Here is an 18425-nt window from a genome sequence, read left to right on the forward strand (position 1 = left end):
AAGCTCAATGATAAGAAAATGGGTTACCTCTTACCGTATCTATTCTTAAGCTCAATGATAAGAAAATGGGTTACCTCTTACCGTATCTATTCTTAAGCTCAATGATAAGAAAATGGGTTACCTCTTACCGTATCTATTCTTAAGCTCAATGATAAGAAAATGGGTTACCTCTTACCGTATCTATTCTTAAGCTCAATGATAAGAAAATGGGTTACCTCTTACCGTATCTATTCTTAAGCTCAATGATAAGAAAATGGGTTACCTCTTACCGTATCTATTCTTAAGCTCAATGATAAGAAAATGGGTTACCTCTTACCGTATCTATTCTTAAGCTCAATGATAAGAAAATGGGTTACCTCTTACCGTATCTATTCTTAAGCTCAATGATAAGAAAATGGGTTACCTCTTACCGTATCTATTCTTAAGCTCAATGATAAGAAAATGGGTTACCTCTTACCCTATCTATTCTTAAGCTCAATGATAAGAAAATGGGTTACCTCTTACCGTATCTATTCTTAAGCTCAATGATAAGAAAATGTGTTACCTCTTACCGTATCTATTCTTAAGCTCAATGATAAGAAAATGGGTTACCTCTTACCGTATCTATTCTTAAGCTCAATGATAAGAAAATGGGTTACCTCTTACCCTATCTATTCTTAAGCTCAATGATAAGAAAATGGGTTACCTCTTACCCTATCTATTCTTAAGCTCAATGATAAGAAAATGGGTTACCTCTTACCCTATCTATTCTTAAGCTCAATGATAAGAAAATGGGTTACCTCTTACCGTATCTATTCTTAAGCTCAATGATAAGAAAATGGGTTACCTCTTACCCTATCTATTCTTAAGCTCAATGATAAGAAAATGGGTTACCTCTTACCGTATCTATTCTTAAGCTCAATGATAAGAAAATGGGTTACCTCTTACCGTATCTATTCTTAAGCTCAATGATAAGAAAATGGGTTACCTCTTACCGTATCTATTCTTAAGCTCAATGATAAGAAAATGGGTTACCTCTTACCGTATCTATTCTTAAGCTCAATGATAAGAAAATGGGTTACCTCTTACCGTATCTATTCTTAAGCTCAATGATAAGAAAATGGGTTACCTCTTACCCTATCTATTCTTAAGCTCAATGATAAGAAAATGGGTTACCTCTTACCGTATCTATTCTTAAGCTCAATGATAAGAAAATGGGTTACCTCTTACCGTATCTATTCTTAAGCTCAATGATAAGAAAATGGGTTACCTCTTACCGTATCTATTCTTAAGCTCAATGATAAGAAAATGGATTACCTCTTACCGTATCTATTCTTAAGCTCAATGATAAGAAAATGGGTTACCTCTTACCCTATCTATTCTTAAGCTCAATGATAAGAAAATGGGTTACCTCTTACCGTATCTATTCTTAAGCTCAATGATAAGAAAATGGGTTACCTCTTACCGTATCTATTCTTAAGCTCAATGATAAGAAAATGGGTTACCTCTTACCGTATCTATTCTTAAGCTCAATGATAAGAAAATGGGTTACCTCTTACCGTATCTATTCTTAAGCTCAATGATAAGAAAATGGGTTACCTCTTACCGTATCTATTCTTAAGCTCAATGATAAGAAAATGGGTTACCTCTTACCGTATCTATTCTTAAGCTCAATGATAAGAAAATGGGTTACCTCTTACCCTATCTATTCTTAAGCTCAATGATAAGAAAATGGGTTACCTCTTACCCTATCTATTCTTAAGCTCAATGATAAGAAAATGGGTTACCTCTTACCGTATCTATTCTTAAGCTCAATGATAAGAAAATGGGTTACCTCTTACCGTATCTATTCTTAAGCTCAATGATAAGAAAATGGGTTACCTCTTACCCTATCTATTCTTAAGCTCAATGATAAGAAAATGGGTTACCTCTTACCGTATCTATTCTTAAGCTCAATGATAAGAAAATGGGTTACCTCTTACCGTATCTATTCTTAAGCTCAATGATAAGAAAATGGGTTACCTCTTACCGTATCTATTCTTAAGCTCAATGATAAGAAAATGGGTTACCTCTTACCCTATCTATTCTTAAGCTCAATGATAAGAAAATGGGTTACCTCTTACCGTATCTATTCTTAAGCTCAATGATAAGAAAATGGGTTACCTCTTACCCTATCTATTCTTAAGCTCAATGATAAGAAAATGGGTTACCTCTTACCGTATCTATTCTTAAGCTCAATGATAAGAAAATGGGTTACCTCTTACCGTATCTATTCTTAAGCTCAATGATAAGAAAATGGGTTACCTCTTACCCTATCTATTCTTAAGTTCAATGATAAGAAAATGGGTTACCTCTTACCGTATCTATTCTTAAGCTCAATGATAAGAAAATGGGTTACCTCTTACCGTATCTATTCTTAAGCTCAATGATAAGAAAATGGGTTACCTCTTACCGTATCTATTCTTAAGCTCAATGATAAGAAAATGGGTTACCTCTAACCGTATCTATTCTTAAGCTCAATGATAAGAAAATGGGTTACCTCTTACCCTATCTATTCTTAAGCTCAATGATAAGAAAATGGGTTACCTCTTACCGTATCTATTCTTAAGCTCAATGATAAGAAAATGGGTTACCTCTTACCGTATCTATTCTTAAGCTCAATGATAAGAAAATGGGTTACCTCTTACCGTATCTATTCTTAAGCTCAATGATAAGAAAATGGGTTACCTCTTACCGTATCTATTCTTAAGCTCAATGATAAGAAAATGTGGTATCTTATGCATGCTTTGTCTGTTTTTGTTCAAATTTGGTAGATGTCCATGAAAATTTGTTTTATCATCAAATTAAAGATGGCTGACTTGCATCCATCTTATTTTTTTTAAATGGACAGTACCTTGGACAGGATTTGTCAGATTTCAAATTTGATACAAACATTATACATGTTGAGATACATGTCCATGATGATTTGTTTCGTGTCTCTGTAAATGGGTCTGGACAAATGAAATTCAGTTTGGATACAAAAAATGCACAACTAGACCAGCCAATTATTCACTCTAAATTATTAACTATGTTGTTGTTGGTGCATATTATTTTATTTTTGGCATGAATAACATTTCCTCTAAATCCAACAAGGACTATGTCTTTAACAATGACTTGTCAATTAAAACTTACATTTTCATATTTTTTAAAAACATCAATTTTATATCGGCCCTAATTTTATCTCCATGAAACATATTTTGAATGACACCAGTTCAAATGAAAATGTATGAAAAATGTTCAGGTTAACTTATTTTCCTTAATTTTGACCAAAAATGTTTTTTTTAGCTAAATTTCAAGTCAATTTCATGAATTACAAAAATTAACTGTTTTTTTTGATGAGCTGCTATAGCCAGCATTCTAAATATATAAACATAGCATTCTTAAATGTCATCTAATAGTTTATTCGAAAAGTGTGGTTTAAAATTCAAACATTTTATACTCTCTGTAAAATTGGAAAGGTTTGGAAAATAATATACTATAAGGATGAAACACTGAGTTGATGATTGTTTTCTAAATGTCAGGTGTTACTGTACTCAACATGTGGTCTAGAAATCTACTGTACTCAACATGTGGTCTAGAAATCTATTGAAGAAAAGACAAAGGTTATTTATAAACCCCTTACTTACACATGGTAAATTATCAACACTGGCACTTTACTTGGTATCTTAGCAACCAGGATTGGAATATTTCGTCTATAGTTCACATGTTAAAATATAGACAACACAACTAATGTCAAGAAGCAATTTTTATTTCTTGAAACAAACACCATTGAATGCATGGATCAGGTGTTAAAATGTGCTTACCTCTGGCAATGGAAATTACAGAAATATAAAATGAGAAAATAAATGTTTACCAATATACAAAAGAAAACACTACAAAAAACAACAAGTCATTACGTGCTCAACAATAAGATAGCAAAGAAAAACAGTGATCACAAGTGAAGGTCAAGAAACTTAAGGTGAATGTGCATGTGCATGTGCACTTGGGAAAAATATTTAAAAGAGAATGAAAGCATGTTTAGAGAAATGATGAATTGTTGGCGATTTGTTTTTGTCATCATATCAAGTCATTACATATTATCATGTATTGTATAAAGCTTAGTTTTTCTGGTGACACAGATGCATATCTTGGTATTCTATTGAGGTTCTTATAAGAATTAAACAGAAAAGGAACTGGTATGAACACCATAAAATCAAAAATGGTCACCAATCGACCATATTTGGCCAATTCAGGAAAAAACATAGTTGAACTCTGGTGACCTTGCCCTTTGTTATATAATATAATTCCCTTTATCATAGTTTGTTTCAATATAAATATGCATTGTCATAATTAATTTTGAATACAAACAAGTTTTGGGGTTGAACCAACAGTGGGGAATCAGTCTACCGAATGTCCTTAAAAGATGTAAATATCTTACAAAAACATGCCTTATTTGTTTAATTATTTTAAGGAACATAATTTCCAGCTTTATTCAAAGTAATTCAGATATTTTAGAATAAAAACAAATGTCTCATTGCAGAAAAAAAAGTGCTGCATTTAGATGTGAATAGATTCATAAAACATGCAAGATAACAGAAGAATTTAGCTGGCTTTTATCCAAGTATTTTGTACAGGTGTCTGTCAAAAATTAATGATTCACTGAGACAAATATGAACTGCCTCATTGTGTGACTACTGTATTATATGAAAAGTAAAAAAAAAAAACTCCCTTTATGAATAGCTATCATGTTGCAAGCTCTGCTTTGTATGCAAATCAACTTACTGTAGAATACTTTATTTTCGCTTGGAATGTTTCCGTGAAAATAAAATCCAGCGAATATACTTTTTTTCCTATATTTCACATTAAACTCATCAAAAATCAGTGAAAATAAATTCCACACAAAACGCCTAAAAAGCCTTTTCAGCGAAAATTTATTCCAGCGAAAATAAAGTATTCCACAGTAAATAGTTGGTGTCCAGTGGAGGGAGAAGTCAACAGAACTGTTGCCTCCTGAGAATCTACATCTTCAAACACTGCAATCTTTGAAGTGCGTTTTTAAACTAGTATTATAAAAACTCTATCATTCTGTTCTAATAGCTGAAACATATTCCTGTGAGTTTTCATTTGTCGAATGAACTGTTTGTCAAATACAGAATACATATATTTTAGAATAATTTTCTTTTTAAAATGTGGATGAAATGTTTTGCTTTTAATGTATTTTTTATGTATTGTTTTTGATTTGATAACTTTGAACTAAACAGATTTTCTATTAGCTTCAGATCTTGATCAAAGTTAGGCACCCAGTTCATAGGAGTGCTTATATTGATTTTCTGACATCTTGTTTTCTGTAAAGATTTTATTGGTAGGTTTGCAAATGTGTATCAGACTGTGCAATCTCTCCATGAGTTGGTTTTGAAACCCAGTATGGGATTCTGAGATACATTACCAAGGATATTATTACAAGATAAATCATTTGCTTCATTGAACACATACAACAATGCATATTTCCACTGAGATCAGTGACCTTTGATGTGTATCACCAGTGATCAGTCAAGTAGAAACAGTCAAAATATTTTATCATATTTTCTCAATTTTTGCATGATATTTTCATACAGGGCATCTGTTGTTCAAACTCAGGGAAGACTTTATACTGATGAATAAGGTGACCAAGTTTGATAAAGTTTGGAATAGAATTAGTAAAATTATTATGCACACAATAACAATTATTAACGACGACGACGACGACAACGCCGGACAAAATTTTTCCCTTAATATACCTTTCCCTTCCATCTTTGATGGTACGGGCAAGGTAAAAAAAGATTTGCACCTGTAACATTATATCAAATTTGATCCAAATTGGCTGAGTTATCTCTAAGACGCGTGAAAAATGGTGATTACACAACATTGCTTGTCAGTCAGGCATATTGAATCAATCACAACAACAATGTTTGAAAAGATGCAACTCTTGGTATTCTATTAATGTACTAAGATTAAACAGAAAAGAAAATGGCTGCCTGCCAGTTAACAATATTTGTTCAAATCACAAAAAAAGAAACAAAATCCATTCCAAGATTCCTGGAGGAATCCAGGAAACAACAAATTTTGGATATTTCGAGGACGACAGAGTAATCATGTTTTGTTATTCATAGAAATGTATCAAGATAACATTATAAAAAGATATGGATACTTGCTTACTATATAATGTTCTCAGAGTATTTATGTAAAGACAGTTGTGTTACTATATAAAACAGTAATGCCTATTTTTGAGAGAAATACGAAAACAAAGTTTTACAATCACTGTAATGCCAGAATGTGTTGATGCAAGTTTCAGTTTGAAAGATGTGAAAAATAATCTCAAACTGATTTGACAGATTTTGAAACAAAAATAACCGAATAAATTAGAAAATGAGAATGTAATTAATTGTGAATTACTACTCAACATTTTGGTATGAACATTCCAGTGTGGAATGGGTACAAATTTCAGTTAATAGGTATGTTTCTCCACATTGTATCCTGTGTGTACTGATAAATTGAAAGTATAATGTGTGCCTGCTTATGATATGATGAGTGTGTGAAGTTGTAATGAAATCGACACAGTCATGTCTGGGATACAGGTGTGAGCGGACAGACGGACGGACGGATGGGCAGGCAAACAAACTTTATGTCCTGGTTTTTGGACTACAAATTAAAATGTACTGCTTCATTATCACACGATAATGTAAACCTCCATTAGTAAATTAAATTCAACAAAAAACAAAAACAAAATTGGATTGGATTGGATTCGGAAAAGAAACTAGATGTGATAATGTGTTTGGTATCATCTTACCTTGCTGTAGGCACTTCTCCTCATCAAATATTGTGCTGAGAGGGGATTCACTATTATTTAAAACACAGTGCTGTGATTTGGCAGCATGTCTATTCGCAGTTATTTTTCTTTAATTAAGTTGTTGAAAATGAGATCCTTGTAATGACTCTACACAGTGAAAATATTGGCTTACCAATTTGAAAATTAGGAATATCAAAATGAAATGAAAAGACTCATTTTGGTGCATTTGCAGTTTAATTGCAGTTCTGAGAATTGGATTTAACCTCGAAAGATTTACTACAAATGTAGAAAACTAAAAACAACTTCTCAAACAGGCAGAGGATAGAGGGCGACATATACAATGAATAATTTTGACACTAGAGGGCGACATTCAGCATTAAGCAGGTAATCAGGAGAACCAAGAATGAAGTTCCAATATTAGTGTATCTAATGACTACCCTTGTAACTCGTAAAAAAATGTTTAAACCAAGCAATGGTAATTTATATATATTACCTACAAATTATTTTTGAGCATGACAAATCTTATTAATATTAACTATTTGCTTGCAAGACCCGTTAAATGCAAATGTTATCAATTTAATATTAAAATTAAAATGAGTCAGATTTGATGTTCTAAAAAAAAAAAGATTATTAGTTAAGCACAATGAAAGAAATCAACCATCCACACTCAGTTCTGTCATGAGTCTCTCTTTAGTGTGAAATCCAATAAGAATGATAAATAAAAGTCTCTCCAAGGTAACCATGGTCACCATGAAACCAGTATCAGAAATGTTAATGAAATAAAAAATATCAAAGATGAAAATCGAGGTACAGAACACTTCTTGTTTCTCAAGTAAATAAAAATTACTATTCAATGACAAAAAGTAACAAAAATATTTTTTTTTTGATTATGTTGCTTTTCCTAAGTCAATCTTCTTCTTGATTGCTTTTGAAGAATGGTAGATCATGGAATCAATTAAACCAGCAACTAGAGAGAAAAAAAACCAAGAATATTATCATTATCTAAGAACAGATTAATTCCAGTCACTGAATTGATACAAAGGGTTTCATTCATAAACTAATGTGTCTTTTGAATTTTTGGAAATGTCTGTATATTATCTTAATTTGTTATTGTTGTCAACTATGCCTTGAATTTAAATTAAATTAAATCTTAAATTTTTACTTTGTTTTTGAAGTAGCCCATCATATATTAAACAGACTTATTTCATAAATTGTATTTCAAGAAAAAGGACGACATTTTGTTCATATGCACCTCCTGGTTTTCATCATAGTATTGTTTCTGAGAATGAAAGGAAAGCAAACAAGGTGTGAAAGAATGAAAGCAAGGAATGTTTGCTACTAACCTGTGAATACACCACCAATTATAGCACAGACACCCGTCATAAAATGCATAAATGACCTGAAATAAACAAAATACATCACAATAAGCATGTACATTTATTTATTTACACAACACATGTATACTAAAAATGAAAGAAATAAAGACATCAGTCACATTAAGAGATGTTTTTACTTATCAGATGACTAATTAATGCAGGGGTATGATGTAATGTTACTGGTAAACTAGCCATGACTTTGTCCTAGGTTGGTGCTATGATTCATTATGAATGAAAAACTTTGGCCAATAAACTTGTATCGTCTTGTGTTCAAAGTTGCTTGTACTTTTTAACAATGTTTAACACATGTGTCACTGGTGTCATTGTAGTTGTCGCATCAGACTCATGATCGGTAGACCCAAGTTCAAATCCTACCTTAGGCTGAACATCAAAAGGGTTGATCCCTACCCTGGGTGAATATGGTACAGACTCAATGGGAAGGCCAATTCCACTGGCCGAGATTCATTCACTAACGAATGCGACTTTGGATATATGGCCACACAGCCCTGTCATGTAGTCCCAAACATGAATATGGCAAAATGCACTATGTGTCAGCACTAGCACTTGCACTTTGAAAAGTGACAGTGACACTCAATGTTCAGAACTGTCGCCTGGCACAGAAACATTTCAAAAAAAAATTGCTTAGCTGTCATACATGTGAAGGGGGATTTGCCGACCATTGTTAAAGGGGAACCGATACTATAAATAGGGGAACCGATACTATAAATAGGGGAACCGATACTATAAATAGGGGCAAGATGGCCACCGCCGCTCACATCGTGGCAGGAGCTTCCGGGAAATGTGCCATTTACGATGTTTAGAGATCAAGCCATGATTCCAAATACATTTCTACGGGGGTATGAATATGTATGCTAGCAATTATACTCATCTGGTTGGGCTTTTTATGTATAAATGTTGTTTTTGGACGAAACGTGCTGCGACAAGTAAAAATCCTGAGTTTAAAATGGCGGTTAATGTGTGCAAAATGCCTGTAAATCACAGTTTGAGTAAGTGAGCATAATAAGCATTCATTTACCTAGTGGACAGAAGCAAAGTTAATTACCCATGAGCATTTGGTGCAATCCATGGGATTGAGCGGCTCCCCTTTAATATATTTCTGTTGATACACAGATTTAGTCAGATATTTGACTATAGCAGCTTCAGTTTTGTTCTGAGCATATTGATTCTGTATTGTAGGCAGGTGTTTACTGTAAAATACTTTATTTTAGCTGGAATTAATTTTTGAATCATTCCTTCAGCGAAAATAGCGAGAATTAATTCCAAGCAAAAATAGAGTATTTTACAGTAATAAGCCAATCACCATGTCTGACTGTTATTTCAGACAGGCTCACAGCCACTCCACATATTAAGCAGGTACAAAATTACATTGAAAATTTACATGTAAATTTTAAAATAACCATGAATAATCAACAATAAATAGACTATAAAGGCTACAGACTAACAACTGCTATTTTTCATTTCAATAAAGTTTTTAAACAGACAATTACCGGTAATATTTTCTGGCTATAACCCTGACTGTAGGTGTGCATGTTAACTTTGAAAGTTTATAAAATGTTCAAAATATATAGAAAATGTGCTTTAAACTTTTCACATCTAAATTTTAATACATTTTTAGTTTTTACTCAAAAAATTTGCCTCGTTTTTCTCAATCTTATGGAGGAAAGTGCAGACTATATACAGGACGGTTTTGTGAATTTCTGATGAAAAGGGGGAACTGGTGGTGAAAAGGTTATAAACACACACAATAAAGTTGGACATAATATAATTTAACATAGTTGAACTCTGGTGACCTTGCCCTTTGTTATATAATATAATTCCCTTTAACATATTTTGTTTCAATATAAATATGCATTGTCATAATTAATTTTGAATACAAACAAGTTTTGGGGTTGAACCAACAGTGGGGAATCAGTCTACCAAATGTCCTTAAAAGATGTAAATATGTTACAAAAACATTTGTGCCTTATTTGTTTAATTATTTTAAGGGACATAATTTCCAGCTTAATTCAAAGTAATTCAGATATTTTAGTATAAAAACAAATGCCTCATCGCAACACAAAAAAAGTGCTGCATTTAGACGTGAATAAATTCATAAAACATGCAAGATAACAGAAAATCTTAGCTGGCTTTTATCCAAGTATTTTGTACAGGTGTCTGTCAAAAATTAATGATTCACTGAGACAAATATGAACTGCCTCATTGTGTGACTACTGTATTATATGAAAAGTAAAAAAAAAAAAAAACACCCTTTATGAATAGCTATCATGTTGCAAGCTCTGCTTTGTATGCAAATCAACTTAAATAGTTACATGTAGTTGGTGTCCAGTGGAGGGAGAAGTCAACAGTACTGTTGTCTCCTGAAAATCTACATCTTCAAACACTGCAATCTTTGAAGTGCGTTTTTAAACCAGTATTATAAAAACTCTATCATTCTTTTCAAATAGCTGAAACATATTCCTGTGAGTTTTCATTTGTCGAATGAACTGTTTGTCAAATACAGAATACATATATTTTAGAACAATTTTCTTTTTAAAATGTGGATGAAATGTTTTGCTTTTTATGTATTTTTTATGTATTGTTTTTGATTTGATAACTTTGAACTAAACAGATTTTCTATTAGCTTCAGATCTTGATCAAAGTTTGACACCCAGTTCATAGGAGAGCTTATATTGATTTTCTGACATCTTGTTTTCTATAAAGATTTTATTGGTAGGTTTGCAAATGTGTATCAGACTGTGCAATCTCTCCATGAGTTGGTTTTGAAACCCAGTATGGGATTCTGAGATACATTACCAAGGATATTATTACAAGATAAATCATTTGCTTCATTGAACACATACAACAATGCATATTTCCACTGAGATCAGTGACCTTTGATGTGTATCACCAGTGATCAGTCAAGTAGAAACAGTCAAAATATTTTATCAGATTTTCTCAATTTTTGCATGATATTTTCATACAGGACATCTGTTGTTCAAACTCAGGGAAGACTTTATACTGATGAATAAGGTGACCAAGTTTGATGAAGTTTGGAATAGAATTAGTAAAGTTATTATGCACACAATAACAATTATTAACAACAACGACGACAACGACAACGACAACAACAACAACGCAGGACAAAATTTTTCCCTTAATATCTTTCCCTTCCATCTTTGATGGTACGGGCAAGGTAACAAAACAACTCGAGATTGTAAAATTTTACTGGCCAACAAATCTGCCCGACACTGGCAGGACATACTGACCATGAACAAAGTAAGATCCATTCCAGAATGGCATTCTAGCTTTAACAAACGATTTTTAAAAACATACTTCAAGGCTGAAGTTGATTTGCATACAAAGCAGAGCTTGCAACATGATAGTTACCCTGAGAGGGCGCTTTTTACTTTTCAAATAATATTGTCATGGTACAATGAATATAATGAGACAATTCATATTTGTCTCAGTAAATCATTAGTTTTTAACAGAGATACCTGTACAAAATCCAACTAAAATTTTCTGTTATCTTGCATGTTGTACAATTCAATACATGTCTAAATGCAGCACTTTTTTTCTGAGTTGAGGCATTTGTTTTTATTCTAAAATATCTGAATTAATTATCTGAAATAATATTAATACAGAAGTACAATTGATGTTTAATTATTACTGATTTGATGTATTGAGATGGAAATCACTACTATAAATACTTTTATTTTATTTTCTGTCTTTTGTATTCTAATTAAGTACAAAGTGGGGATATCCCTTAACATTTTATTTCTTTGAAGTGTGTTTTCAAATTAGTATTATACAAATGTAAAATTACATCCTAATAGCTGAGGCAAATTGCTGCGAATTTTGATTCTCAAAATTTATATACTTCAACAAAGAAACGTTTTTTTTTTTTTTTTTCAAATGAACTGTATGTCAAATACAGAATACATATTTTTGAGAATAATTTTCCTCTCAAAATGTGGATGAGACTAAACAGACATAATTTTCTATCGGCTTCAGATCTTGACCAAAAGTTTGGCACCCACTTCATAGGAGTGCTTATATTGATTATCTGACATCTTGTTTTCTGTTAAGATTTTATTGGTAGGTTTGCAAATCTGTATCAGACTGTGCAACAACTCTCTCCATGAGTTTGTATTGAAATCCAGTCTAGCATATATATACATTACCAAGGATATTATTACAAGATAAATGATTTGCTTCATTGAACACATACAGCAATGCACATTCACACTGGGATCAGTGACCTTTGAATGTGTATCACGAGTGATCAGTCAAGTAGAAAATATTTTATCAGATTTTCTCAATTTTTGCGTGATATTTTCATACACGACATCTGTTCTTCATACCCAGGGAAGACTTTATACTCATGAATAAGGTGACCAAGTTTGATAAAGTTTGGAATAGAATTAGTAAAGTTATTGTGCACACAATAACATTATTAACGACGACGACAACGACGACGACAACGCCGGACAGAAATTTTTCCCTTAATATACCTTTCCCTTCCATCTTTGATGTTACGGGCAAGGTAATAATAGCATCTTGGTATCTGAATACACATGTATAAGATATCTCTGGGAGACAACATAAAAGTATGTGTATTCAACTTGTCAAATAGGCTATAAAAAGGTTCCACCCTGTCCTTAGTGTGGGTATGCACTCAGTAATGTATCATCCTGGTATCCTACTTTGTAAATACTGTCCTCTTGTGACGAAACATCATTTTATTATTTCAAGTAACTCATATCAGGCGACAACTCACCGGTGTTTCTCTGTATATTTAACCATCAAAGGTGCAAACTCATATAGTATGAAGACGCCAGGAAGACCGTGTTCTCCAGCCGCTGATGCTAGCGATGTACTTACAACTTTTTCATGTTTGGTAACAGAGTACTGATTTGATCTTGTGGTCGCACCATTTAGTTTAGTGTAGGTTGTTGGCACTATTTTCACAAAATATTGGTACATGATGGAAGCTGTTTGAATAGAAAAAATATAGATGTTTATATTATGAGATGACACAGTTAAAGTTATCAATATATCTGACAGATTTTAATTTACTTCACAGAACCAGTCAGGATATAGCAGAGAATTGATATCCAAGAACAAAAGAATTTCAAAAAAAAGGGATCAATGAAAGTTCACCTTGAAAAAATTGCTTTGTCATTTTTAATTTTGGGATCAACAGTATTTTCTGGTATTTCTTGATTTAGATTGATGTACTTGGTTGACCACAGAACCCAATTGATCTCATTTTAGTTTCACCTCAATCGTCAAGATCATTCAACTGTGAGACGCCATCTATGAAACCTCATTGTTTACTTTTATCTGATTGCCGAAATTGCATCAGGATTTCAGTAAACAGATACATTTAAAAAGCATTGGAAAAACGTAGATACACTTGTATTAAAAAAAAGACATTCCATAGAGATCGCCAGTGAGTTGAATGTTGTCGTCTAGGCTGTCATAGTGTATTAGTTTTTTAAAGTAAGCTTTTTTGTAAACACTGCCCTCTTGTGACAAAATATCATTTTATTATATTCAAGCATTTTTTTAACATTAGAAATTCGAAAAAAAATAGTTTTTACAGTATACATGACTATTTCAATAATTAATTTGACTTATGGTACTAAACATAATCACAAGATCAAAACGAATTTTATAACAGTAAATTGCATTCAGTTAAAATAAACTATGTGTACTGTAAACGGCAAAGAAACAGAAATTTTCCTATATGGGTGGCAAACTAAAAGTGTAAAAGCACAAGACAAAATGTTAGTAACCATAACATCAAGGAAAAACATAGGGCTTGGACGGGAATCGAACCCGTGACCTCTCGCACCCGAAGCGAGAATCATACCCCTAGACCACCAAGCCAACCGGTCACGTGTAAGGCCCAAATAAGGTATATGAATGTTGAATGGTAATTACGTGCACCGGAATCATTCATTGCATCTTGGGAGCAGGTCAGAAGCAACATGGCAAATGTTTCTACTGCGTAAACTCCGACAAGATTTAATTGCAACATACCAATTACCCCAAAATCATAGCGAAGATCTATTGACTGAAATATACGTAAATACAGGTAAGTACAAAGAGAAATACAGTCTGTCGTTTGTCTATTGCGGGTGAGGGGACTTCACGATATTTGCGTTTATTGCAATGACCGGCATTTTTAAAACTACTACAAGTTCATTGGAAAGACTCCTCGGTCCGTCGTTTTGTCCATTACCACGACCTTCACAAATCTACCGCCAGGCAATTTTCTCCAAAACAGCGAATTTCTCCAAATTTCGTGATTTTTTCCAAACGGCAACAAATTAAATTGACCAGACTGTGTCGACTGTGCTCGGGTGAAACACTGTACATTACGCTGAGATCTAGTCACGTATACGTGTGATTCTACAATTACCTTCGACTAGTACTTAGGTTTACAATTAGTTAACCTATTATTAGTGGAGCTTTGTGTGGTAGAAATATAAGAACTCCTTTTGCATATTTACATACGACACAAGTGCCATAATTTGGGATAATACGGTACTGGGGGGTTAAGTTTTTGGCGTACATGGCTTTGATTTTGAAATGTTGTTCAAATAGTTATTTACGCATTCTCTATTCACGAGTGTCATCATCATAATAATGTCTAACATACCCAGAAAAAAACAGCTAGCTACAAACACTGAGCTCTGTGTTGCATGCAACTGTACCAACCAATATCATTCTATACACATGCACTAGTGAGGGCACATGTACAAGTTTTTTACAAAATATTCACAGTATAGCATTCATAATAGAGAAAACAGTAAAATGAAGCATTATAGGTATTTATAAATTCACTGCTTACAAACTACAAGATAATGAGCGTCTTGGCCACTTTAAAATTGCCTTCCTTCAAAATGTTATAGTTTCGGTGCATTTGAACATGGATGTACTAAGAATAGTACATCCATGATTTGAAGACTGAATTTTAGTTTATGTAACTGTTTATGTTTATGTTTGAGCTTAACTCCATGCCCAAGGACAGTCGACAGTCCACAGTCAAGCATTTCATATTCTGCTCAGTTTTTGGAGTAATTACTGTTGTAAGCGACCTTCTCTCCTGTTGCATGTCCATATCACCCTTAACGCATGTGTATATAATTTTGTGTTCTTTAATGGAAAGTTGGTAGATGAGCTTTTTTTGCACTGATCAAAGGTTTATTAGTGGATGACTTAATTGTTTTTTCATGGTATTATCATGCTGGACATTGCAGTAAATCTGATAAAGGGAATATTTTAAAAGGATGCGAGCAGTGGTACATGTAGTTGTGACAGGAAATGTTCAAAATGGGTCCCACAATCATACTATGCATAGCAATACATGTATGTGGTTTACTTATTGAACAATTTGAAAGCATGCAGTCATGATCAATGTCACCACTACAACCTCTAATTCATACTTTCTTTTATTCCTAAAAGATTTCTCCGCGATGCCAGTAGCAGTACAACGTGGTGCGGGTCCAAGTTGTTGGGATCGTGTTAAAATGGGTTTCATGTTAGGCTGTGCAGTTGGTATGGGTTCTGGTGCTATATTTGGAGGATTCAGTGCACTCAGGTGGGTTCATTAATTACTAACTTGTTTTACCCTTTTCACCAGAAGTTCCCTCTTTTAATCACAAATTAGTCCTGTTTATTATAAATTATAGTCTGCACTTTCCTTCCTGAAATATTGAAAGTCTGGTGGTAAAAAGTTTAAAACACATTTTCTATAACATTTTATAAACTTTTAAAGTTAACATGGACATCTACAGTCAGGGTTATAGCCAGAAAACTTTATTGAAATGGGAAATAGCAGTTGTTAGTCTATTTATGGTTATTTTGAGATTGACTCAAATTTTGTCTGTTGGCTCCAAAATTAAAGTTCATTCCCAGAAATATTGAAGAACATAAAAGAAAAAGTCTGGTGGTAAAATGGTTAAACCTTGTTTTGATTTTTTAAAAATTGCACATTGCACGAGACTCCTATCTAACTTGGCGTGATATGATTGTACATATGCTGTCTAACACCTGCAGGTATGGTCTAAGAGGAAGAGAATTACTTGGCACTGTAGGAAAAGCAATGATGTCTGGAGGTGGTACATTTGGTTTATTTATGTCAATTGGAAGTGGTATACGATGCTAGCTTACGGAGAACTATAAACACTCTGAGATTTCCTGGAACTCGCAAAGACCATGAATACTGTAATATGTACATTGGAAACCTGAATACGCAAGTTGCTCACATAGTACCAGTATGTGTAGTCAGAGAGCAGAGACAAACGTGGAAATCATGATATTTCAATTTGCGTAATGATTTCCTTTGCCATATTTAGAACAAATAAATTTTCTATGAAACTTTACAAATCAGAATAATGTTTTGTGTGATCGTAGGGTTACATATTATTTCTACGAAATGATGATCGCTACCAGTAATTTGCATAAAAGCTGGTACATAGCAACTGGCAACAAATGATCCTGTACATGGCTATTTTTTTCAGGTAATCATCTACATCACTGTAGCAAGACACTTCCATTCCAGCATGCAGTAGTCAAGATGCACAGCATCAATATTGAGTCTTTTTTAAAAAATTAGATTGCATAAGTACAGCGTGAACGCAATAGTCTCCATAAAGTGTCCTCGGCTGATCGATTGCTATGTCTATTTTTATTCTATCGATCTACTAGTATTATCATAGATCATGGAGCTAAAAAAAGCTCCATGCATAGATCAAGTCAAGGAGCTCAGGGTGTTGGTATACTTACAAACACCACTATTGAGTAGTTGATCCAAGCAGCTATTTCTTTTTTTTATGAAAAATCTTTTTAAAAATTGGGTTACCATAGTTCGGGGCGACAGTGAAAATATCTCTGCCATCAAGCTCTCATTATAGCCCCACACCTCTGCTGACCGATTTGTATTGTAGTCTGTGGACATGATGATTACCATGTCTATTTTTATCCTACTAATCTATTATCGTCAAGGAGATCAGGTTGTAGATATGAATGCAAACACAGTAACTCGCGTGATGCCATGTGACTGTCATACTTTCCTGTTTTTGGTTATTTCAAATTATACCAGAATAGTGCATTATAGCCGTGCTGGAATTATTTGCCTAGGCAGAATTTCATGATTATTGATTTGTGATGTTGTAGGATAATACTATTAGGGATAAGTTCATAATATTGTCACCAATAGCAGAGAAGGCATGTTTGATCGTGTGCATATCACGTTCTACCCGTCAGACCACATGATGTGAATTACATGTATATATCAAAGCAACACTTCACTTCAGTTATTTTTTTAAACAGTTTTATTGCATATTTTTGATTTACCGATAATAAAAAAAAACACACGCAAGACTTTGTATGTAAGCAAGTCTATGCACGGGTCTGTGGATAACTTACCACTCAGACGCAGATCTAAGAAGGAGATACCGGTACCGGTAATTAATTCCCCACTGACATCCAATTACGCAAGTACCAGAATTTTTAGTTCCCCATCAACATCCTATTACTAGAATGTATGTTGCTGAGCCCAATAGTAATTTGCAGAATAGAAAAAAAATGTTTTCATACCAAATAACATTTCTGTTGTATTATTTTGTTGCTATTCAGTGCTATAAAATACAGGATTGGTACTGAAAACTCATCTTTACATAAACATTACAAATCAACCGCTCCACCCTGTATCTTGCCTCTTTCTACTTAAAGACCAACAGGCCACGTGGAGTTTTTTATTCGAAAAAGTGTCCCACGGTGACTAAAAGCTTCACAAAAACCCGAGAAACAGTGATTCATTGCATTATATTTTCTATTTTTCAAATGCAAGTGGTGCCATGAATGTTCAGGGAAACCATAAATAAAAATAGTAGTGAATTTGACAGCTAGACCATTTACTTTTCCTGGAAAAATGGGTTTCAAAAGCATTGAGTTTCGAATTTGCCGGCACTGTAAGCTCCACCCACATTGCATATGAGGTGAAATAAACGCTACTAGTGCATTGTTTATGTTAGAGAATACAATGGAATGAAGTCCAGGAAAGATTGTCGAAACCAGAGTGTCTGTCTGACAGTGGTTGAAATTAACTTGTCAATGATAAACAGCATTCATAAGCCGTTCCTTACAATTTTGCCTGTAGTTATGATATAAATGCACTCGATGTACCTTTTTATTTATTCAACAACCTTCGCCCA

General features: G+C 33.4%; 2 protein-coding genes and 1 non-coding gene across 3 annotated transcripts in view; 1 reads left to right on the forward strand and 2 right to left on the reverse strand.

The window, feature by feature from the left end:
- Positions 1-3745: 3745 nt before the first annotated feature.
- LOC100367068 (endoplasmic reticulum-Golgi intermediate compartment protein 3-like) overlaps positions 3746-18425 on the reverse strand; it is a 94957-nt gene continuing 80277 nt past the window's right edge. Inside the window, exons 9-11 of the mRNA XM_085508116.1 lie at positions 12977-13190; positions 8167-8222; positions 3746-7790 (exon numbers count right to left, since the gene is read on the reverse strand). Of these exons, the coding sequence (XP_085364242.1) occupies positions 7711-7790; positions 8167-8222; positions 12977-13190 (350 nt within the window). The 3' untranslated portion in view covers positions 3746-7710. The remainder of the gene's footprint in view (positions 7791-8166; positions 8223-12976; positions 13191-18425) is intronic.
- Positions 14020-14091, reverse strand: TRNAP-CGG (transfer RNA proline (anticodon CGG)). The gene has a single exon. It is a non-coding gene; the product is annotated as a tRNA-Pro (tRNA).
- Positions 14144-17590, forward strand: LOC100366812 (reactive oxygen species modulator 1-like). The gene is made up of 3 exons (XM_002735599.4): positions 14144-14299; positions 15673-15808; positions 16267-17590. The coding sequence occupies exons 1-3, from the start codon at positions 14200-14202 to the stop codon at positions 16373-16375; spliced, it is 345 nt and encodes a 114-aa protein (XP_002735645.3). The 5' UTR covers positions 14144-14199; the 3' UTR covers positions 16376-17590.

Source organism: Saccoglossus kowalevskii, chromosome 14 (assembly GCF_978046115.1).
Source record: "Saccoglossus kowalevskii chromosome 14, keSacKowa6.1, whole genome shotgun sequence".
NCBI lineage: Eukaryota > Metazoa > Hemichordata > Enteropneusta > Harrimaniidae > Saccoglossus > Saccoglossus kowalevskii.